The following is a 25,232-nucleotide window of genomic DNA, read 5'->3' on the forward strand; positions in this document are numbered from 1 at the left end:
AACCACAACAAGAGGCAAATTGTTAAATTCTCTTCCCCAGCTCTCTGCCATCCTTGAAAGAGCTGTCCACTAACCGGAGTCTTGATAACCTGGACTGCCTAGTGAGCCCTCTGGAAGCCCCTCCGCTCCACAGGAATATCGATTTCAGCCAATGCTCTGGTTCACTGGGCAGAGGTCTGGGCGCTCAGGTACAACTATGAATACACGTACTGTTGTCTGTGACTTTCCTTGGCTTAGCAGTGACCATTTGCCTTAATGTTAATAATACAAGTGAACAAATGAAGGTAATGGGCCTCACTGGCGCAATTTTTTATCTGCTGTTAGAGAATTGTGTGTAGATGTAAAATATTCCAGCTGTCACTACTTAGTCTCACAATCAAAGAAAATCTATTGAAGCGTCTCATGCAAACAAATCAGAGTTATTTATAACTTCCTCTGCACCAAGAACAAAATAACATCTTTGTTCTGATCTGGCTTTTTCAAGCAATGCAGTTTCTACATTAATAACTGAAATCTCAGCTGTTATATGTTTTGTGAACAAATCACATCTAGATCTTGATTTAGGATAACAACGTTTTGACATGTAAAACTAAAATATTAGTAATGATATTTTATTTTATCTCACAAAATTTAAGCTTTTCAGGATATTTAAACATTTCATGGAACCAAACTACCAATATATACATTATATGATTACAACTGGTGTGAATAATGTTAAACTACTGTCTTGGACTGGAAAGGTTTAGAAAATCTTCCTTTTTCCTAATTTCCTCTGCTGTGAAGCTTATGAAGTTAAATCGATCTGCGGCTCAGTATTGTTTTCCTTTTCTATAGTCAAACATCTTTGTTTCTTGTCTACTTGTGAGAGCCTATCTGTAAACTGCATGTTTATCAATCTGCCCTTTGCCCTCAGCATGTGGGTCTGCACACGTTCCTCCAGGTGTGTGCACAGGGCTGTGGGCATGCGGTGCCATACTCTGAGGTGGAATCACAGGCAGTGGAGGCTCTGGATCTGCCTGCACCAACGTGCTTCCGCTCTCGCAGCCACAGTTACCTGCGGGCAATCCAAGCCGGCTGTTCCCAGGATGAAGACACAGCTTCTGTGGATTCGGAGACACCCCCACCCACCAGCGCAGGCTACAGCTCCAACACTAGTGAGTACCAGTAATAGGAAAATTCCCTGAAATGAACATTTTTAAATTACTTAATCCTTTCTTCTGAACAGACAGTTGTTGATCCTGCATCAGGAAAATAAACTCAATAGATGTTAAAACGTTAGGATTAGAAAATCCTCACACAGTGATGTCACACTGTGAATTTGCCTTCATGGCCTCACTCATCTTGGCTCGCGCATGCCCACAGGAAGGCTTATTTTTTAAATTATTGCAGCAAAGAGAGAGAGAGCTGAGAGTATGTTGGTAATAGTGACATTTCAACATGGCTGAACGCATTCTGTAAGCCAATCAGAAACGAGGTGTGTGCATATCATTAATAATAATGAGCATACCGCTGTATTCAGTCCACCACTGTACCAGCAAACTTCTGCAACTCAGAAAAGGCCCATCGCAGCTTTTTTTAAATTACTCATAAGACATTGATTTACACTAGAGAACACTGCAAATGTATTGCATGAACTAATAAACCATTAAGAATGTTTCATAAAAGAGATCAGTCTCACCTAATTAAGGATTACTTTTATTTGATTAAGGACGTTTTATTTACAAGTTGCATGAACTGTTTCATAAACAAAACACAAATATTCTGCCTGACTCAGAAAAAAAGGTCACTCTAATATTTGGTTGAACCCCCTTTAGCTTTGATTACAACATACACTGTGGCATTGTTTCAATAAGCTTCTGGAATGTCAAAAGATTTATTTCCATCCAGTGATGCATTAATGTTTCACCAAGATGTTGCATTGATGATGGTAGAGTCTGATCGCTACACAAAGCCTTCTCCAGCACATCCCAAAGATTCTCAATGGGGTTAAGATCTCGACTCTGTGGTGGCCAATCCATGTGTAAAGACAATGTCTCATGCTCCCTGAACCACTTTTTCTCTGTTTGAGCCCGATGAATCCTGGAATTGTCATCTTGGAATATGCCTGTGCCATCAGGGAAGATGGAATAACCTGGTCATTCAGTATATTCAGGTAGTCAGTGGACCTCATTCTTGGAGCACATCCTGTTGCTGAACTTAGACCTGACCAACTGCAGCAAGCCAAGATCATAACACTGTCCCCACAGGCTTGTACAGTAGACAGTAGGCATGACTAATCACTTCATCTTCCTCTCTTATTACCCTGATTCACCATCACTCTGGAACAGGGTCCATCTGGACTCATCAGCAGTTCGCAATTTTAGTCGTTTCTGCAATCTGCTTAGATTTTTTTCTCTGCTTAATGCATGCCAATGATCTGACCCTTCTCAAACAGACTAACATCTTTTCCACGACCACCAGATGTGTCTTTCCACATGGTTGTTTAAGAAATAAGAAGCAACTCGTTGCACCAGTTGGGGTTAAATAACTTGTTGCTATGTAATAATTATCCAATGGGAGGTGAGGCACGTACTTATTTGCTTAGTTAAATCCAGATGGCAACATTCATGGGCCGGGCAGTGTATTTAGATCTAGATAATTTTAAAGGCCATCTGGCTCCCTTCAACAATCTGATCTATTGTCTTATTTTGGTGCCTTGTGCCATTTTGTTATAATGTGTAAAAAAAAAAAAAAAGACAGAGGTGAAATGACTCAAACCAGGCTTAGGGCCATTCTACGTGCAACAATAGACCACAACAAACTGGAAATGTGGTTGTTTTTTTAATGTCTAGACTGGAGTCGATTCACGCGGTGTCACGGCCGAAATGGAACGCACCTTCTATTAGAGAGCCTTGCGTCGATGCTTCGTCCAATCATCTTCCTCCTTGATTACCTCGCGCACCAAAACGATCCAATCGCCTGCGCGCGTGTGTCATCGGAGAAAACGTGGACTCCAATCGTTGTACTTAAGGGCGTGCACCACAAATCTTTTCTTCACAGCGTCGTTTTGTGTCCAACAACAAGACGCTATTGCCCGTCTACAACGTGTGTGCCTCTGATGAATGAAGGAAAATAGGGATTTTCGAGCCACTTGCCGCACAGTAAGCCTTTCTATACGTCTTCCATTGTTTTACAACTGGTCATTATTACCCGCCTCTGCTTGTACCCGGCGAACTAGCATCTGCAAGCTAACGTGAGAGCTAGCGATAATGCTGTGGTAAACTAGCTTGCTAATGTAGAAGAAGACATGGGTTAGAAGATACACGCTGAGCGTTTGGTGTACTGGGGAGCCTGAGCAGAAGCAGTGTAGCTGGTGAGAGCGGCAGTAATGAGGCAAAAAGATCTCTCTTTGTTGCCCCGCTCCACATAATGCCTCGGGCCATACGCTGTTAAATGCCCTGTGTGGTAGCACGCCGCCGCGTAGCAGAAGCTAATGGGAGCTGATGTGTCAACTGTCTGAGACACAATGCGTGGATAGCTTTGCCAATAAGCCGGTCCGTTACAGCATATTTCTGGTTCCTTCCTGACGAAGTAGTCATAAGAATGATCTTTTTTTCTATAGTAATTGTAGCAAATACCTAAATGTAACGGGAAATAGCATTAGATTATCTCTAGAAAATGTTTCAAACTGGTTTGATTGAACAATCATATTATCCCTCCAGCCTTAGCGTTTTCATTTAGTAAAATATTAACTGTTCTCTATCAGAGCGTGGGCACGTGACTGTGCATTTCTAAAAGCTGCAAATAACATATAGCTACAATATCAGTTCTAGTCTAAAAAAAGGCATACCTGACTGTCTATAAAGCAGGGGTTCTGACTTGAACATGGAATCTGATTTCACATATCTGAAAATCTTTCATGTTCATCTTGTTTCATCTTTAAAAGATGAAAATCCACAATCTGAAATATGTGACTGAGACAGAGATTTGTTTATAGTGGACTTCTTATATGTTGTTCTGTGAGGAACCATGTGCGGCTGTGGTTGTGTGACTGGGAAACACATTTTAAAGAGCTTATGAAATTTTTATTTAGGGTATTTTGCAGATACAATATGCAACATGTCAGTCAAGAGAGTTCCATGCCATTTGTTTGATCTTGTATTGGATGAACAAACTGAACATGTTTGATTAAAGAAGACTTTGGTTAAGATAAAGAACTAATCAATTTGTGACATTAGGTGGAGGAAGTCTGAATCTGGAAATTGTTTATTATAAATAAAACTGTTGGACCCCTTGGAAGTATAATTGACTTCTCAAATTATGAAGAATAGATGACATTAAACTCACTCCATTTGTTATGGCTCAGTATAAAACTTAGGTCCACAGATAACACATGCTGATTTTTTTCAGTAGCCACATTATCTCAGGATCTGATGACACTAGATAATTTATCTGCTCATTCTATTTTAAGCTTTAGCAGTTAATGCACTTAATGCAGTATATTTATTAAAAAAAAACGTAACCCTAGGGGTTTGCATTTCCATAAACATTAGCAGTCCCTTTCTAGTCAATGACATTGCTAGTATTATAAAATTAAATAGTTGTGTTAGGGCTAGGCAAGGCAGCTTTATTGATATAGCACATTTCGTATACGGAGGCAATTGTGCTTAGGCGATATCTCGATTAAAAAAAATATAGCTATATAATTTCAAACAAGGTGACACGGTGACGTTTCTATTAGGGATGCAACAATACCACTTATTTCCAAACTGATAGGATACCAATTAGGGCTGGGCAATAAATCAAAAATTTATTGTTATCAAAATTTCTGACGCTTATCGAGATAATTTTTCTCATGTCAATAAATTTGATAATAAAAGATGAAAAGATGTGTGTAAGTTGGCAACATTCATGTTCCTGAAGCTGTACCACTTTGAGTCACGTAAAAATGTGACTCAGAGTGATACATGTGACAGCCCCATCTAGTGGATAACTTTTGTTTCTGCGCACACCTGTAGTTATCGTCCATTTATCGTTATCGAGGTGAAAACCTCAATATATTGTGATAATTATTTTAGGCCATATCGCCTAGCCCTTATACCAATACTTGGATCTGAGTACTCGCTGATGCCGATGATGTGGACTAATCTGTTTTAAATCCTTTTAAATTGTTGTTTTAGCAGATCTGAATCACTGGTTGTACTTTCTTGGTGTTAAATGTTTTTAAATTGTTTTTAGTCCTCTATGGTTTTGACATTTATTATTTATTGTTTTGTGCACTGTTGATGGCGGACCATCTGTAATTTAATTGCCATGAGCAATTACAATAAAGTCTATTCTACTTCTACCACACAAAACAATGCAATGAATTGGAATACAGGTTTTATTTTCTTCTCTGCTTTCAACCAGAAGACTGTGAGGTAGATACAAAAAATAATATATACTAATAGAAATTATCACAAAACTAAAATATTACCAGAAATTACAAGTTACATTAAAGCTACTTTCAGGCAACTGCATTGGTATCGGTTCCTGGTGTAGTTTAACTTTTACCAATACTGAAGCCAGTATCGGTATCTATGCATCCCTACTTTTATGTCAAAATAAATATACAGCCAGTATATTTCTAGAGCTTGCAGGTAATGCTACTGCTAGCTTGCGCCGCCTCAAAGCGATCATTACATGCATTCTCCACTGTCACTGATGAGAAATGTTAGCGGAACGATCGGTGCGCATAGCAGGATGCAATATCAAGTGTCCGTCTCCAAAAGAAAGACTGCTTATGCTGCTTATGTTTAATAATAGAGACAACACAGACATCTCCGCAGTCTTTTCCCTGCCTACATGCTCGGAGATGCGCTCATGACACCTCAGTCTGCCTATGTGCTCAATCACATCTACATTCCTAAGGCTGTGTGGAACGAACGCTGCCGGGCTGGGGCGGGTGGAGTGGAGCCAATGCTAGTGCGTAAGTGGCATTAGGCTGCTGCCCCTGCAACCTGACCCCCGAAGGCGTGGATGAAAATGAATGGACTTGGTGGTTTTCCACTGGCCAGGACTTGATTGGGATTATAGGAGGAGGAAAGTCCTGCAGACTGAAAGATTAATATCTTAAACTGGCTCAGACCTAGACGTCTGATTTGCATGTGTAAGTAGGGCACACAGTTCTGATCAACTATAGCCCTTTGTGTTTAGCTCACACTGTGTGGCCTTGTAAACCAGAACTACAACAGAAGTGTTTAGAGTTACTGCATCGCAAGTTTGTGTAAAGAGAATGTCATGTAACTGTATTACAAGTGCTACATGAAGTGCCTCATTCATGTGGCATAAATGTTATCTTTTGTCCTTGAAAAGCCAATGATTTGAGAGACCAGATTGTCACTGCAGACCAGAGTAGTTAGAGAAACACACGAACCTCATGGAGTTAATTCCAAAGTCGTGTTTGTATATGTTGGTGGGATTTAATGAGAGCTTTACTGGTTCTGTGCGTCACTGGCTGATGATGGGTGTGCAGTGCCTTCAGAATTACAGGGTTACTTTTCTAGACTGAAGCTGCTACTGGAGAGGAAACCTATCTTCATTGTTGAGCCAAAACACATTAGACTTCTTGGTTAGCTATTTAAGTTTTTCCCAATTGTTTTACACACATTTTCTGAAAGCATTCCTTATTAAGGTGTTGCCAATGAAGGGTGTAGCAGAAACATTAATGAATTAAATCAGACTACATGTTAATGTAACTATTGGGGTCAGCAAGAACTTCTCTTGTAACTTAATGGGCTTCTTGGGATACAACAAAAATGTGTAAGACCTAAAGGTTTTTTTTGAAAACTGCTCCTTTACTGACGAATGAAGCTATGTCCACAATCTTTCTATTCATCTGCACAGACATAATCCAATAAAAAAATGCCAAAAATGTTACATCTGCCAACTTTATGAAAAAGTTGGCTAGCTATTGCTATTCATGGGTATGGGTCCTAAAACACTACATGAACATAGTCACGGGGGTAAACTAAAGAACCAAAGTCCCACACTCGTTACAAAATTCATAAACTAATAACGTAAGTGGGATGAGAGCTGAAATGTCCAGCAGGACCTGTTGGGTCAAATACACAGCGCTGCTTATCGGTGCATTCTAGAGGCCACACTTTAGTTTCCTTACATTGAACTAAATAATTACACTGATGTTTCTTCATTTTACTAAACAAACTAGAGGCAGAGACACCAAGCCATCACAAAGCAGGAGTCATGGCAGAGACTAATCTGTTGCTGGTCTTATTTCATTTTGCTGTGCAGCTTTATTTCCATGTTTTTCCAGGATCAGACCTCTGATGTGGGGCTCATTTTATTAACTACCAAATGTAAAACGCTCCCACGCTGTACTTAAACGGTTAATTTTTAGGGACATTTATTTGATCGTGTGATGAGCCCCTGTTCTTTGGTGAACGTAGGGAATGTGAAGGGGGGGGGGGGGAATCTGGGCAGACACGGTAGATGTGAAACTGAAATTAAAGTGTGTTACATATTCCAGCAGTCTTAAGAGTAATCACCTGAATCTTTCACTTTTCCACTTGAAAAAGTGTAGATAATGGCTTCCTAATGATTTTTCGCTGGCCGGAAGGTCGATATTTAACATTTGATTTTTTTTTTTTTTTTTTTTTTTTTTTGTTTACTCTTAGCTTCTTCAAGCACTCCACCAGCATGCACACTCCATAACAAGAGTTTGAGTTCTGGCCTTACTGTCATCACGAAGGCAGGATTTACAGTACCATTTATGGACAGTGAAGAGAAACACCGCTACAGCCCACACTGCTCTGCATCCAGAAATGACGGCCAGAAAAGACAATATTTCAACTTTCATTTTGAAACTAGTTGTCTTTGAAAATATAGTAATTATAGTTCATATAAATATCAAACTTTTATCGGACTAATATCGTTTTAGCTGTCATCAAGCATCCACATGTTTGCTGGGTAACACTTTTCAATGATAGAAATATTTTCAGTGACATGTCAAAGGGATAGCTCAACTAGTAAGACACCGGACTTTCACGCAGAGGACACAGGTTCAAATCTAGGCTGTTATCAGATTGTTATTTGGAGTTTATTTTTTCCAATGTTATTTTTTTTTTTACAGTAATAAGACGCCCACATTTTTTTAAACATCGAAATGAGATGCTCAAAGACGTTAGTTTTACGGCCAGAAAAGATGTCGGTTCACCTTTCATTTTGGAACTATTTTTCAACCATGACGGGACGCATCATTTGGAATCGTGTGGAAGGTCCCGTCATTCTCGCCATGCTAAATTCAGTTTCTTTACAAAACTCCCCAAAACAGCTTTCTGTTGGAGTTTGCAGAACAGTCTGCACTTGGCAAGAGAAGACGCCAGTTTGCTGCTAATTCAAATAGTCTAACGTAGTAGAGTCCTCCTAGCCGAGCAGAGGCGAGAAAGACTGGATCTTCCTTGAACATCCTATGAATCTAAATGACGCGTCCTGCACAGCCGAAATATTGCGTGTGCTCTCGTGAGAAAACATGTCCTTTTACAAAAGACTATAATACGATGTAGATATCCATGGTAGTAACAGGTGATGACTCCTTTTAATAACAGAATAACCAGGGTATCTGCGGGTCCTTAAAAAGTCTTGAATTTGCTTTTCCAAATTTAAGGCCTTAAAAATCCTTAAAAATGACAAATAATCCTTAAATACAGTTTCCAAAGGTCTTAAATGACCAAAGACCCAATAAACAAGATCATTTTATTTCAATTTTCATGAATTTCTAGTTAGTGTTCAGCATTTTTGTGTATGATATTGGCATAAGCGGAACCGTACTCAATTCAGTTGGTTGTGAAAGGGGGCTTTTTTAGATGAGCACATTAGCTGATTAAGCTAGTGGGAGACTGCGCCATGGGGATGTGCAACTTTTATGGTAACTGGATGGCTAATCCCACATTCGCAATAGCCGGAAATTATAGTTTAAATTTAATTTTAAAAAGTAGCTTAAATTTGGTCAAATTGGCCTTTAAAAAAGGTCTTAAAAAGTCTTAAATTTGGCTCCCTTAAACCTGCAGATACCCTGATTACTAAAACAGGAAAAATTTAACTTTTGAAATTACAGTGGGGCAAAAAAGCATTTAGTCAGCCACCGATCGTGCAATTTCTCCCACTTAAAATGATGACAGAGGTCAGTAATTTTCATCATAGCTACACTTCAACTGTATCAAAGCACAAAGAGGACTCAAATGCAGAGCTCACACAGTTTTAATCAGCAGAAGGGATTCCTGGCAGTACAGCACAACTGAACAAGTCCAAAACTAACTAAATACACTCTCACAAAGTGTTACCAAGAGCAGGTTCACAGTACTCAACTGAAGAAGACAAACTGGCAAAGGAAACTGTTGCAAAGACGCTTAAATGGAGAAGCCAGGACCCAGGTGCAAGACATGAGGCAGATTAGTGAGGAGCCTCATGTCGTGAAGCTGCCTGTAATGAGACAGGAAGTGAATGCACAAAATAAAACAGGAAGTACCAAAAATACAATAAAACCAGAAACAAGACTGCAAAGCACTCAACCTGCAGAATCACCCATGACATCACCCTCCACCCCACGCACGGCGCCCGACGGGCCGGGAACATCCGAGTGCCGGTCATAAAAGTCCCGAATCAGGGAGGGATCAAAAACATCGCTCGCCGGAACCCAAGACCTCTCCTCAGGGCCGTAACCCTCCCAGTCAACGAGGAACTGACGACCCCGACGCCGCACAGCCAACAGCCGCCGCACAGAATAGACCGGGCCCCCCGCAACCATCGGGGGGGAGGAGGGGGCCGGGAGGCAGGAACCAGCGCACTCTCCCTGGCCGGCTTAACCCGGCTAACATGAAACGTCAGGTGGCACTTCATGGACCTGGGGAGCTTGAGTCTAACAGCCACAGGGTTAACGACCTTTGACACAGGAAATGGCCCAATAAATCTCGGGGACAACTTACGAGAGTCCGTACGGAGGGCAAGGTCCCGAGTAGACAGCCACACCCTCTGTCCCACCCTGTAAGCCGGAGCAGGGACCCTAAGACGATCAACAGCCAACTTGTAGGACGTAGATTGTCTCAGGAGGGTGCGACGCACCCTAACCCAGGTCCTACGACAACGCCGAACAAGGGCATGGGCAGATGGGAAGCTGACCTCCCCTTCTAGAGCAGGAAACAGAGGCGGTTGATAACCATACACACAGTGAAATGGGGAAAGACCTGTAGAAGCGGTTGGCAAGGTGTTGTGGGCAAACTCCACCCACACTAGGTGCTTACACCACGTCGAGGGGCACTCAGCGGCAAGGATGTGTAGACCGGTTCCCAGCTCCTGATTTAGCCTCTCAGCCTGCCCTTTACTCTGGGGATGGTAACCTGAAGAGAGACTGACAGAAGACCCCAACAGGGAACAAAAGGCCTTCCAAAAACGGGAAATGAATTGAGGGCCACGGTCCGAAACAATGTCAACCGGGAAACCATGGATCCTAAAAACCTGAGACAACAATACCTCTGCGGTCATCTTGGCCGTGGGTAACTTAGAAAGGGGAATGAAGTGCACCATCTTAGAAAACCTGTCGACTACAGTGAGAATAGTGGTATTACCTTCAGAAACAGGTAGCCCGGAAACAAAATCCAGAGAGATGTGTGACCAGGGCCGAGTGGGAACGGGGAGAGGGAGAAGTAGGCCCAAAGGACATGTGTGGGAGGTCTTGTGTCGAGCACATACTGGACAGGCTGCCACATACTCAGCAACATCATGTCTCATAGATGGCCACCAGAACCGTTGCTGAATTACAAACATTGTTCTCTTGACCCCCGGATGGCACGAAAAACGGGAAGCATGGGCCCAGTGAATAACCTGAGACCTCTGGGTAGGGGGAACAAAAAGCCGGTTTGCAGGACAACCATCAGGGGCCTGAACCGGAGCAGCTGCCTGCTTTACCTGCTCCTCCACAGACCAGGTCACTGCTCCAACCACACAAGACAAGGGGAGGACTGGTGCTGGGACCTCAGGATCAGAGGAAACTGTGTTAGGCAGGCGGGACAGAGCATCAGGCTTCACATTCTTCGAACCGGGTCGATAAGACACAGTGAAGTTAAAACGTGTAAAAAAACAAGGCCCACCTGGCTTGACGAGGATTCAACCTCTTGGCCCGTCTCAGGTACTCTAAATTTTTGTGGTCGGTCCACACGATGAATGGCAGCTTGGACCCCTTGAGCCAGTGGCGCCACTCCTCCAAGGCCACTTTAATGGCCAATAGCTCACGATCCCCAATGTCGTAGTTCCTCTCAGCGGCAGACAGCTTGCGTGACAGGAATGCACAGGGATGAACGCGGTGATCTACCTCGGAGCGCTGAGAGAGAACAGCCCCCACTCCCCCCTCGGAGGCATCCACCTCAACAATGAACTGGAACCGGGCATCAGGCATTACCAGAATCGGAGCAGAAGTGAAACTGTCCTTAAGACTCAGAAAAGCCTTGTCTGCCTGAGAGGACCACTGAAACCTGACTTTTGGGGAGGTCAGAGCGTGCAAAGGGGTGGCAACGGTACTGAAACCCCTAATAAATCGCCGGTAAAAGTTTGCGAAACCTAAAAACCTCTGCACCTCTCTCCTCGAGGTAGGGACCGGCCAGTTCTTGACCGCCTCCACCTTTGTCGGATCCATCTGGATCTCCCCCTGCCTCACAACAAGCCCAAGAAAATGAACAGAAGACTTGTGGAAGGCATACTTCTCCGCCTTCACATGGAGCTGGTGTTGGAGAAGGTGTTGAAGAACCCTCCGCACATGCTGGATATGGGACTGCATATCATGGGAGAAAATCAGGATATCATCTAGGTACACAAAAACAAAATCATTGAGCATGTCCCGAAGTACATCATTAATCAGAGCCTGAAAAACCGCGGGAGCATTAGAGAGACCAAAAGGCATCACTAGGTACTCATAATGCCCACTGGGCGTATTAAAGGCAGTCTTCCATTCATCCCCCTCCCTCACTCTCACAAGGTGATAAGCATTCTTCAAATCCAACTTAGTAAAAACTGTAACACCTTGTAAGAGTTCAAAAGCCGAAGAGACCAGAGGGAGGGGGTACTTGTTCTTGATGGTGATGTCATTGAGACCCCGGTAATCGATACACGGACGTAAAGTGTTGTCCTTCTTGGTCACAAAGAAAAAACCTGCCCCAGCAGGGGACGAAGATTCACGGATTATGCCTGCCCGGAGCACTGTGTAAATGTAATCCCTCATGACCTGCCTTTCAGGTAAGGACAACGGGTACAGGCGACCCTTGGGGGGCGGGGTTCCCAGTAGCAAGTCAATGGCACAGTCATACAGACGATGCGGGGGCAAAGAGGCAGCCCGTGACTTGCTAAAACCCTCCTTAAGGTCATGGTAACAAGAGGGAACCCAAGACAGATCAGGAAAATCAGAATCACAGCCTGGTAGAACCCCTACAACCTGGGAAGGAGGGGTACTACCAGGAGTAGACTGTAAACAATCGCAGTTCCAAGATAAAATTGAACCAGAGGACCAATCTATGTTAGCGTTATGCCGAACAAGCCAGGGATGACCCAAAATGACCGGGTGTCGAGGAAAATCAGACAGGAAAAACGTAATCATTTCAGAATGGTTATCAGCGAAAGTCACTTTAACAGGTGGGGTTCGACTAGACACAGAGCACAACGGATGTCCATTCAAGGCGACAGCCTGCAGGGGCCTTTCAAGAGGCAAAAACTCTAAGTTCAATTGTCTTGCAAATTGAGCATCCATCAAGTTAACATCTGCACCAGAGTCAATGAGCACCACCAGCTCAACAGTCTTTTCAGGAGTGGAGAGCTGGACAGTGGGGCTTGCACGTTGGATGTCATTAGAAAAGGAGGTGCAACTCACCAACGAAAACCTCCTTAGAGGTCCCTTCTTGTTTACTGGACAGTCGCTGGCTTGGTGACCCGGCTGGCCACAATACAGGCAGAGACCCTCCCGAAAGCGGCGTTGACGTTCCTCAGGTGGAAGGTGGGCTCTTCCAATCACCATGGGCTCCTCTGATGAAGCTGGTGAAGCTGAGGACATGTTGAGAGAAGAGTCAGGGGCTGACGCACGCCAACTGGAGCCACCATTAGCAGCGCCCCGCCTCCACCGGTCCGGAGGAGAAGGGAAGTCGAAACCTCTCTCGTTGTCGGTCTGTGAGCCTCTTGTCAATCTTGATCGCCAGAGCGATGAAAGAGTCCAAATCCTCCGGCAGATCCAGAGGGGCTAACAGATCCTTGAGTTCACTGGAAAGACCTCTCAAAAAGGCATCAAAAATCGCTGATTGATTCCAGTCACATGCAGCAGCCAAAGTATGAAATTCAATAGCATAATCAGTGACACGTCTCCTCTTCTGCTGCAGCTGACATAGAGCTCTGGCAGCCTCCCTCCCAGGCCTGGTGTGCTGAAAAATTTGAGTGAAACGCTTAGTAAAAGGATCAAGTGACTTACAAATGTCCGCGTCGCGCTCCCACTCGCTCGTGGCCCAAGCCTCGGCCCTGCCCGAAAGGTGGGAGATGAGAAAAGCAATCTTGGCTCTCTCCGTGGGGAAAGAGAAGGGCTGCAGTTCAAAGTGGAGGCTACACTGTGTCAAAAATGCTTGACAATCACCAGAGTCCCCAGAAAACCTCTCAGGACGAGCAAGATGAACAGATAGGCCAGGGGATGCAGAGAATGTTCCAGGAGTCACCTCCACCTCGTTACTCTGGGGCTGCGGCATGTGGTTCTTCTCTGGAGGCTGGGTTGAAGAGGTCTGGAGCTGCTGCACCTTCTCCACCAGGTAACTGAGTTGATCACTGACAGAGGTAGCAAACTGATCATGCCGAGCATTGAGTTGCCCCATCTCCTGATGCAGTAGGCTCATCTGTTGTTCCCGTTGGAGGAGCCTCTTCCCCTGAGCCCCCAGGGCCCCCAAAACTGAGTCAGAGCTTGCTGAGTCCATTATTGGCCAGTTTGTACTATCAAAGCACAAAGAGGACTCAAATGCAGAGCTCACACAGTTTTAATCAGCAGAAGGGATTCCTGGCAGTACAGCACAACTGAACAAGTCCAAAACTAACTAAATACACTCTCACAAAGTGTTACTGAGAGCAGGTTCACAGTACTCAACTGAAGAAGACAAACTGGCAAAGGAAACTGTTGCAAAGACGCTTAAATGGAGAAGCCAGGACCCAGGTGCAAGACATGAGGCAGATTAGTGAGGAGCCTCATGTCGTGAAGCTGCCTGTAATGAGACAGGAAGTGAATGCACAAAATAAAACAGGAAGTAGTGCCAAAAATACAATAAAACCAGAAACAAGACTGCAAAGCACTCAACCTGCAGAATCACCCATGACAAACTGTGAGACAGAATGTGGAAAAAAAATCCACAAATTCACATGGCAGGATTTTTAAAGAATTTATTTGTAAATCAGGGTGGAAATATTTGGTCAATAACAAAAATTCAACTCAATACTTTGTAACATAACCTTTGTTGGCAATAACAGAGGTCAAACGATTATTAAAGGTCTTTACCAGGTTTGCACACACAGTAGCTGTTATTTTGGCCCATTCCTCCATGCAGATCTTCTCGAGAGCAGTGATGATTTGGGGCTGTCGCCGAGCAACACGGACTTTCAACTCCCTCCACAGATTTTCTATGGGGTTGAGGTTTGGAGACTGGCTAGGCCACTCCAGGACTTTCAAATGCTTCTTACGGAGCCACTCCTTTGTTGCCCGGGCAGTGTGTTTGGGATCATTGTCGTGTTGGAAGACCCAGCCACGTTTCATCTTCAAAGCTCTCACTGATGGAAGGAGGTTTTGGCTCAGAATCTCACGAAACATGGCCCCATTCATTCTTTCCTTAACACGGATCAGTCGTCCTGTCCCCTTAGCAGAAAAACAGCCCCAAAGCATGATGTTTCCACCCCATGCTTCACAGTAGGTATGGTGTTCTTGGGATGCAACTCAGTATTCTTCTTCCTCCAAACACGACAAGTTGAGTTTATACCAAAAGTTCTACTTTGGTTTCATCTGACCACATGACATTCTCCCAATCTTCTGCTGTATCATCCATGTGCTCTCTGGCAAACTTCAGACGGGCCTGGACATGCACTGGCTTCAGCAGCGGAACACGTCTGGCACTGCAGGATTTGATTCCCTGCCGTTGTAGTGTGTTACTGATGGTGACCTTTGTTACTGTGGTCCCAGCTCTCTGCAGGTCATTCACCAGGTCCCCCGTGTGGTTCTGGGATTCTTGCTCACCGTTCTCATGATCATTTTGACCCCACGGGATGAGATCTTGCGTGGAGCCCCAGGTCGAGGGAGATTATCAGTGGTCTTGTATGTCTTCCATTTTCTGATGATTGCTCCCACAGTTGATTTTTTCACACCAAGCTGCTTGCCTATTGTAGATTCACTCTTCCCAGTCTGGTGCAGGTCTACAATTCTTTTCCTGGTGTCCTTCGAAAGCTCTTTGGTCTTGGCCATAGTGGAGTTTGGAGTCTGACTGTTTGAGGCTGTGGACAGGTGTCTTTTATACAGATAATGAGTTCAAACAGGTGCCATTAATACAGGTAACGAGTGGAGGACAGAAAAGCTTCTTAAAGAAGACGTTACAGGTCTGTGAGAGCCAGAGATTTTCCTTGTTTGAAGTGACCAAATACTTATTTTCCACCCTGATTTACAAATAAATTCTTTAAAAATCCTGCCATGTGAATTCATGGATTTTTTTTTTCACATTCTGTCTCTCACAGTTGAAGTGTACCTATGATGTAAATTACTGACCTCTGTCATCATTTTAAGTGGGAGTACTTGCACAATCGGTGGCTGACTAAATACTTTTTTGCCCCACTGTAGATGTACTGTTTTTACGAAGCAAAGAGCAAGTTGCCAAAAAAGGCGGAGCACGCTGAAACGAAAACAGGGTTCACCTGACGGTCTGTATGGCTGTGTTTTTCTGTGATTTAGGTGTTTAGGCCAAAGATTCACCTTTTGGGTTATTTTTGGCCAAATTTTCAGTGCATCCCAATTTTTTTTCATAATCTTTATTTTACCTCCACATTAAGCTTTTTAGGGTAGATTTGCCATTGTGACTTTAACTGAACAAGTTGTCTCCTGTTGCTGTAACAGCAGGTAATATGTGAGAGTTGCTGTTTTCATTAAAAGAGGGCTTTTCTTTGCTAGCTGTAACATTGGCTGCCAATCTAAAAAAAATCTTGAATTCACCAAATTTAGTAATTTGTAAATAAACTGGGAAATGTCATTTCAATCCCAGCATTTTAAGTGGTGAAGCACAGCCTAAAAGACCAACTTCAACAATGAATAATACAACAAATAAGGCCCAATTTTAAGTATGCGTTATCGTAAATACACAACTTGCCACTAGGATGTTGTACCTGTTTATAATCCTGTTACGTTTTATCAGGCTTTTAAGTTAAGTCAAATCCCATTAGTCATCATCACACACTGGTGAAATTACATCTCATTTGACCCATCCCCATAGGTTGTGGTGAGCTGAGGCTACGCTCGGGAACTATTTGTTAGTGAGTGTCAAGCAGGGAGGCATTGGGTCCCATTTTTAAGGTGAATTTTGATCTCCCAGTTCCTGGGCGGACACTATACCGCTAGGCAACTGAGAAGGTAAATCCATAAAATTAGGTCCTTCTACATCACTCTAATGTTTATATTAATTCCAAACATTTATGATGCCAGTTTCGTCAAAAACACACTGGGTTGTCGGGTTGTTGATCCTCACCCATCTTGTTTTTCACTGACTCCTGGAGCCTAGAGTGTGAGCTGTAAAGCAACAGTGTGACACAAGAGTCCCTGATGATAACTCCGGTGGAGAAAGATGTAAACAAGTCAGTACAACTGAGAATAAAATACTCCCTAATGTTTTAATTTGATTAGTGTGTATAATAAACAGAATGTTGCAATCAGGGAACGATGCTTTATGCATTTGATGTTGGTTACAAGGCAAAGTGAAGGGTAGGGAGAGAAAATTCAGTTTTAGTATGCAACAGAAATGAAAACCAGTTGTTGGTGTAGTTTTCCAGCCATTTCAGTTTCCTTTTTCTCCATTTATACAATTGAACAAGACATCATGCACAAGTAGATGTACAAACTCACAATATTAGTTAGAATAATGTTCAGTGTTTTTTCAAATGCATGTTTCATAGACTATAGGCATATAAAAACTGGCTGTTGGTTGAGAAAGCAGAGACTCCTGAGCTAAAGGGTGTGGCATGTAAGAAGATCCTCAGAGACGGACTGACGTCAGTGGAACACCTCCACGAGCAGACACATCTCGGGAAGCACAGTTGTCATTACAGCATCATTCACATAGCAATAGGGGCGAAGTACACATTTGTTTTTTTAATTAATGCTTTACATTTTCAAGGCTTTATATCCACTTCCTGGCTTGACTGGGGTCTATTTTCTTCAGTATGAGTGACAAGAGGGCAGACCTCTGATTCTAAGTTTGTGTGTTTGTCTCTTTCTCTCCGTCTGTGTGCAGTCAGCAATAGGAAGGCTCCTCCTCCAGTCCCACCCCGCATCACCTCCAAGCCCCTCATCTCTGTGACGTTGCAGAGCAGCACTGAATCAGCCCAAGATACGTACCTTGACCAGCAGGACCGAGGCAGCGAAGCCAACAGCCAATCAGGGTGCAGCAACTCCTCTGACAGTCTCTGTAGCATCCGCACGAGCAGCCTGGCCAAGGGGAGCCAGGCTCCAAAAGCCCCTGTTCCTGTCTCTACTGTTGCACCTGCTGCAGCCTCAGTGCCCCCTGTTCCAGCTCCTCGTGACCTCCCTACTATCACCACTGTTGCCGTATCCACCAACTCCACCTCTACTCATTCCCAAAATGACTTTGTGACTGGATTCACTCTTGAACAGCCCCCAACTGCATCCAAGAGGAAGCTGTCCTCTATTGGCATCCAGGTTTATCATTTGTTTTAATATATTTTTCATGCAGGCTGAACATGAAAAGTCTCCTATACCTATCTCCTGCATTAGCTTCTGATAGAAAATAGATGGTGAAATTCTAGGATTTAAAAAGCCTGAAAGATCTATGTCACACTGTCACTTAGCATTCATGGACTCACCCATCTTGACTCACGACAGGGAAGGCTGTTGGTTTAGCATCCAGGAAACAGAGAACTTCCCAACCAGTATAAGCTAACCTTTAGCATTAGTGACTTTTTCACACAGCAAAACTTCTCCAAATTTGTTATTTTTGGAGATAAAACATCAACATTGAAGAGCAAACAGAGTCGGTGTTAGTCATGTTGCTGTTATCCAATACGAAGTTTCCAAATATCAGAAAATAAGACTCCAGATCCTACCATGTTAAGCTCTCCTCTGTGGCATTCTGCTAGTTTCTGAAACTAGCACATCTGAGTCACCACCCCACCCTGAGTACGACATGCAAGGCATTCGTTCCGACTAGAGACCACTGCAAATGTATAAACGAGTGTCCCACAACTTTAAAATGGCTTGTCTTCTTATAATAAAACAATAACTTTACTGCACTTTAAGGACTCATAGTATACTTTTTGTCGTTATGTTTTTGGATTAGAGTTGCAGCATATGATTTGTTTACCAGCATGTTGTACTCATCAGGTCTGAGCAGAGGACACAACAAACATTCATGCTGGGCTAAAACCACGTAATTACAAAGGTTCTGTCAATAAAACACTTTGGTCATTTTAACAAGCTTGAACATAAGTTAATGACAGGAAATACTCAAGCATGGACAGTTTCATGAGCGAACTGTGTCATTAACATAGAGTAGTGTTTCAACACTTGTGACATGGTCCACTCCTAAACACAAGGCAATGGATTGGCACACGAGAAAAAGCCGTATAGGAAATGTAATTTTGGACAAACATAACTAAAGTGTTTACTTTTGCTTGCCACTCTGGCAATGACAGGCATACCTTTTCAAGCCGAGTTGTGCTGCTGTTTTACTGCTCAGCCCTAAAAGAGAGAGGAGTCAGGTCTTCTGTGCAGCTGCTGTTGACTGACCCTGTTATGTTATTGGCTTCTTAGGTGGATTGTGTTCTTCCAGTCCCAAGAGAAGAGCCACTACTACTGTCTACACCTCTAAAGTTTCAGTCCATTGGAGTTCAGGTTGAAAACGGCAGACCGTAAGTACTTCTACATGTGTACGATAAACACTGATTTTCAACCAAGCATTTTTACAGGTTTTTTGAAGAGTAACTGAATAATGTGCTCTATGACCATTAGGAATGTAAGAAAATATTGATATGACAATATATCATGTTGTTTTCTGTGATATTACATCAATATTCAAAAGCAGTGTATCTAATTTTTGGAATAATTTAAATGCAAGCATTTGTTCTTTTCTTTTGGTGCAATTTAAACACTGACCACTAGGTGGCATCAGTGAGCAACATGTTTTGTTTCCACCATGAGAGCTGAACAAAGCGCCTTACAGACAGGTACAATAACAATGACATTATCAGTAAAGAAGATAAATTAAACAATAAGTCAGAAACACAAAATCAATAAACAATTCAATAAATAAAGTAAAATAAACTAAGAATAATAAGACCAATAAAATGTGTACTCCAACAATCATAACAGCCCTAACAGTAAAAATTGCAGCATAAGACAATAAAACTGTCTTAAAGTAATGTTATACATGCCAAGTATCAGTTTGAACTGTTTATTGAATATTCCTACAATAAATTCAGTCAAAAAAATGCTAATGTCTGACTGAATGAATCGCAATATGTCGTGATACACTGTATCGCCAGAATTTCACCAATGCATCGGTAGCTCGTTTCCAAGTCTGCCTCGTTAAACAAAATGCAATTGATGACTTAATGGCAGTGAGCGGTTGAATTTGGAATGATGACTTTATTCACCATTGGCAGTGAATGATTTAATTCAGGTTTGCTTTCTGAAAGGGACTGCAGAATCCACATCAAAAGCCTTTGAGAAATACGTCCAAATCAAATGGTTTAATTGTGAACTTTCATTGTTTGGAGGCTAAAAACATGCAGTGATGTGCAGCTTACAGACATAAACATGTAAACTAATCATTTAGATTCTGGTTTTGGGCTTTAGAACCAAGTGGAGTCCATTCAAAAACTAGACTCTTAATTGGTTTTGCTTCACCCCGTTTACTGAGCATTTGTTACAGTGAGAGGCTAATCCCTTCTTTCCACCCGATGCAAAAGTGGTGTGTAATGTAATCGAGGTGTTTTACCTGCGAGCTCCCATTCAACCGGGAGTGTTTGAGACACAAAACGGTAGTGAGAGCGATTCACGCCGCTGGTACTGCAAGGGGAAAATTACAGGAGAATAACACTACGCGTGATTTCAGAAATTTACACAATAACAAGGAGCAAGACTGCAGTATGTATCTAAAAAGGTCTGCGGTTTATTTTCTGTTTACCTTGGCAAAAGAAGTTTCACAGGAAATGACATCTTTTACTAGTAAGGCAACTGGAAGTCTGCGTGCGACTTTTATTTTGAGTTATTGGATGTTTTACACAGCTTCCGTGTTTGACTTCCTGTCAAGCCCAATTGGAACTGCGGAGGTTAAGGTGTTTTGGAAGTGTAGAGTGTAAGAAATAGACCTGCAATGTAATTATCATGTTCCTTTGCTTTTGGGACGCATTCCAAAACATTACACCTTGCGGCCACTGGAAATGAACCCATCCACTGTGACGGCGGCTAGTTGCAAAGTGCATTTCATGTCTTGTAGAAAGTAGGGGCAAGGTCACTGAACAGCGATGGTTAATCCACTCTTAATGTTCACACAAAAGGAAAATGATGATGAAAAGAGGAAAAAATAAAATGATATCCACCATCTCACAACTTATAAGATCAAATGTTTCAGAGGCACCAGTAGAACTACTTAAGCCTGTTATACAAATACAAACTCTCCTTTGAGGCAACACAACGCAACGATACCATGATTAGATTTAAAACCAAACTGGTTATCATAAGTGGAGACAAAATGTTCCATCATCAAAATAGTCCTTTTAAAGACCTTGAATAAAATAGTAGATAGGGCGGTAGGACAATATTTATTTGTATTTTTCCAGTTTTGTCCTTTTCTGATGGGTTCTAACTTTACCAAACTGTGATTAAAAATGTGTTTATGTTCAAGTGGTGGACCCATTTAACACCTTGACTTTAGAATACCTTCTGGCCTCAGCATGGAGCTTTTCAGCCTTTACATCCCAACCTGGTTTAGCTTTATATAGCTTATTCTTGCACAACAAGATTCAAGTAGGAACTGTACAATATCCTTATATAAGAACACAATTCCGTCCCATCAAAATAATTTTTACAGTTGACATAACATGCAGATGCATCTTTTGGTAGATCAATCTTGCCTAAACCAATCATCCACAGACCAATCTTTTTTAAATATGTAATTTGTCACTAAAAACACAATGTGTAGATTTCCCAAATTTACAAAAAAAAAAAAAGGATAGAGGCAAATGATCAGGAAGCTCAAGCTCAAAATTAATGTTCAGACTAGGGCTGGGCGATATGGCAAAAATAGAATATCACGATTTTTCCAATATTTTATCACGATTTCGATTTTATCACGATTTTTTATCCATGAATAGCATAACTTCAATTGCGTATTAAAGAAGAGAAACACTGAATAAACAAACATTTATTCATATTAGGGATAATCAGCACAGTGCTAACACACATATTTTAAACTCACACCAGAGATGATAAAAGCCCTGAGAGAAACAATTACAAAAATCAGTTTTTCTTGTTTTTCAAGTAACTTAACATAAATTAAAATCGTAAACATATTTAAAGTGCAAACATGTCAATTGCAAACGTATTGTGCAAACTTGTTCAAAATACTATGTAGCTCCCAGTTGCTCATGTAGTGGATAGTTAAGGCTCTGATGTGCGGCTGGACCAGAGATCGCTTGTGGTAGCAAAAAACTGCGCATTCTGAATATTTTCTGCAACAAGTCTCTAAATAAAGTAAAATTTTCCAGTGCAGATTGGAGACAACCCATAGAAGCACTGATTTGATCTCATTTCAGAGAAAAATAGAACAGGTTAGATGCACATAATAAATAAAATTACTAACAAACTCAGGAATCTTTCTTTGCTTCACTGTTCTGGTGCTGAAAATATCACTAATGCGGATCCAAGGAGATACACAGATGAATGCACCTCTTATTATTTGGAAACTACATTTACTGCAGCTGGCAGAGGCAGAGATCGTTTCTATTGATACACGGAGTTTACAGAATCATTTTAAATTTTAATAAGGGAAGACTGCAGGAGGGAGCGGTAAAATACAGGGGGTCCCCAGCAAAAACAAGAAACTTAACGAGTCTGATGAAACCCGCTGGTTTTCCATCAGGCAGTCACGGGGCAGCTCCAACGACCCAGTGACCGAGCTCAGTCCGGTACCGACACCGGCTCGGCAGAGGGTGAACGAGCCGAGGTGACGTCGTGCTCTGCTTAAGAAGCGGTGTTATTTTCCTGCTTCAGAAGAAGCGCCCAAGGTGTTTTTACGCTTTCTCCAAGACATGTCACGTCACTAAGTTGTTAGCGCCACGCGCTAAGGAAACCCTGCGTTCCTCTTCGGAACGAAAACCTCGTTGTCGCTCAGCCGTGGCCGAAGCCGTTTGTTCACACACAAATGAAAACAAGCGGGGCACTAATATATTACTATGACTCACTCTGATTGGTTAAGGGTCAAACAAAGGCGTGTCATTCGCCTGAGGTAAGTTCCATTTTCATTCAGAGGCAGAAATTCAACAGCAGAGCTGTGAATCGTGATAAAACGGTCTCTCAAAAATGACAGACCGTCAGATGTGTAGATCGTAAAACGGTCTAAAATCGTCATATCGCCCAGCCCTAGTTCAGACTCTAAAGATCAGTTGTGAGCCTTAGCTGTGCAGCGACAATGATCTAATGACGTGTGCCGTGCCTTACTAATATAGATGTAACTATTATCATGTAAAAACACTTTACCAGAAAGAAGCAAACTATTATCAGAGCAACACTACAATGCTTTTAAACCGCTACCATCAGGTACACCTGCATTCATATCATCCCATTCGAAACACATGTAGAAGCATTGTCCTGAACCAGGGACATAGCCTCATTCTGAGGACTAAAGTTCTGCCATAGACCACTGGAGTGGTGGACTCACCAGCTCCAATACTAGGAGCAGAACAATGTTTAGAATAGATGTCCTTTTATTTTTATAACTTGAGTCTCATAAAGATATCATTATCAATATGTAGAGTGTAGTTGCTCTAATAAAATTTGTTTGGCTGTGTTCTTCCTTTGTCCCCACTCATTATCCTTGAAACCAGCAGTCAGTGTTCTGGAACTGATTAGTAGCTCTGTCTTGCCTCTCTTTGTTTTTACTAAACTAAATTATAACAGTTTCAACTATTCTGTCAGGTTAACTCACACACTTTACATTGTTGCCATGGGAATGTTTTTACCTATAATAATTAGCCTTTTTGGACATTTGTGTTTATGCATGTCCCTGCAGTCTTAGCCGTGACAGCAGCATGGCTTCCAGACAAAACACAGAGACTGATCCTCTGCTGCAGGATGTGACACCCACAGAGAACACAAGCAATTGCACCAACAGTCATATTATGAACACCACTGCAACCAACGGACAAGGCAAAGCCATTGAACAGCAGCTCCTCAAACACACCTCAGCGCCACCAAGGATATCCAGTTCACCCCCTGAGAAGCTGGACCCTGCTTTGGATCCCTCCTCCCTGCCACCTCCAGATCCCAGCCTAGAGTCTGGAAACTGCAGCTCGCAAGAAGATGCTGTTCACTCGAGCACACCAGCATGCCTTAGAGACGGCAACTGGTTTCTGAAGCTGCTGCAGGCGGAAACAGGCCGCATGGAGGGCTGGTGTCAGCAGATGGAGCAGGAGACCAAAGACAACAAGCTCTCAGAGGAAGGTAAATGATCATGTTAAGTCACTGTCAAACTATTTAGGTTCTGTTTACTTTGTCATGTGCATATTCATAAAAAACACCATCGTTTCTCTAAGATGATAATCCTGCCTTAATGACTGATGTGTTCTATGGTTTTAATATTTAGTGTTGACACATACACACATCAGTGATGTTTGTTTATTTACCCAACAGTTTAGGGATCAGACCAAAGGGCTGTTGAACAAAGCAAGCTAATCCCAAAAGCCAGGCTCACTCTGACAATCCCAGCTCAATTTCCCCAAATTAGGTTTTACCAACAAGGCTTACCTGACTCTGCTCATTCAGGATGGTGACATATGCTTGTGGACAGGGATGATGCATGGCATGCTAGCTGCAAGACTCCTTTAGGCTAGGAGAATAGTGTTTGGAAAGGTATATAATGTCAGCAAGCAAGCAACAAGATGGTGCACTGCCTTCACCACTGGCCAACAGCAGAACATGCTGTTGTCTTAATAATAATGGTAAAATAGCCTTAAAGTACCTCAACTGGTAACATAATACATATGTAAAAAGGAAATGCTGTATTGGTGCGACTATGAATTTTAACATCTTGTACTTCAGTCACAGAGCCCATGCTTCTTACTGGTTATTAATTTTTTATTCCTTGTACCACAGAACCTCGTGAAAACCAAAAAATAAATAAATAACCCAACGCTGCGTTCAATTTTAAGTTGTATCACAGCAGAAGAGTGAACAAAATACCTTTAAACAAAACAGGAAAATATTCAACCTTATGGCAAACATGGTAACATTTGTTTTTAATGATACAAGTGAATCCTTTCTTGGTGTGTAATGAGTGCTAAATGTGTACATCTGCATTAAAGACTTGGGGGTCATGTGACCATGCAACATTTTCTTAAAACTCTCAGCTACTCGGCAAAACAATGTCCTTGAGTCTCGAAACATGCAGACTTGAGGAACCAAACATGAAAATGACAAAAGTTGAAAACCTGATAAAATATGTGGAGAAACTAAGCAAATTTAGACTTCTGGCGTTGTCATGGAAACATGTCAATGCTGAACGTTCTAACTAAATAGTGCCAGCTATAAGGCTTTGATCAACAGCTGGAAGTATCCATCCATCCATCCATCCATCCACTCACTCACTCACTCACTCACTCACTCACTCACTCACAGCAGCCTAAGTCGAGAGGCCCAAACTTCCCTCTCACCAGCCACTTGGGCCAGCTCTTCCAGGGAGGCATCCAGGGGGTATCCTAATTACATG

At 42.5% G+C, this 25,232-nt stretch overlaps 1 protein-coding gene across 2 annotated transcripts in view; it reads left to right on the top strand.

Moving 5' to 3' along the window:
* The window catches only part of dlgap4a (discs, large (Drosophila) homolog-associated protein 4a), a 134,779-nt gene that overhangs the window by 105,488 nt on the left and 4,059 nt on the right, over positions 1 to 25,232 (top strand). For both annotated transcript variants that reach the window (XM_054746027.2, XM_054746028.2), the window contains 5 exons: positions 41 to 188; positions 914 to 1,154; positions 17,523 to 17,947; positions 19,058 to 19,155; positions 23,538 to 23,968. In XM_054746027.2, the coding sequence (XP_054602002.2) occupies positions 41 to 188; positions 914 to 1,154; positions 17,523 to 17,947; positions 19,058 to 19,155; positions 23,538 to 23,968 (1,343 nt within the window). The remainder of the gene's footprint in view (positions 1 to 40; positions 189 to 913; positions 1,155 to 17,522; positions 17,948 to 19,057; positions 19,156 to 23,537; positions 23,969 to 25,232) is intronic.

The sequence above is a fragment of the Nothobranchius furzeri genome, chromosome 15 (genome assembly GCF_043380555.1).
Source record: "Nothobranchius furzeri strain GRZ-AD chromosome 15, NfurGRZ-RIMD1, whole genome shotgun sequence".
NCBI lineage: Eukaryota > Metazoa > Chordata > Actinopteri > Cyprinodontiformes > Nothobranchiidae > Nothobranchius > Nothobranchius furzeri.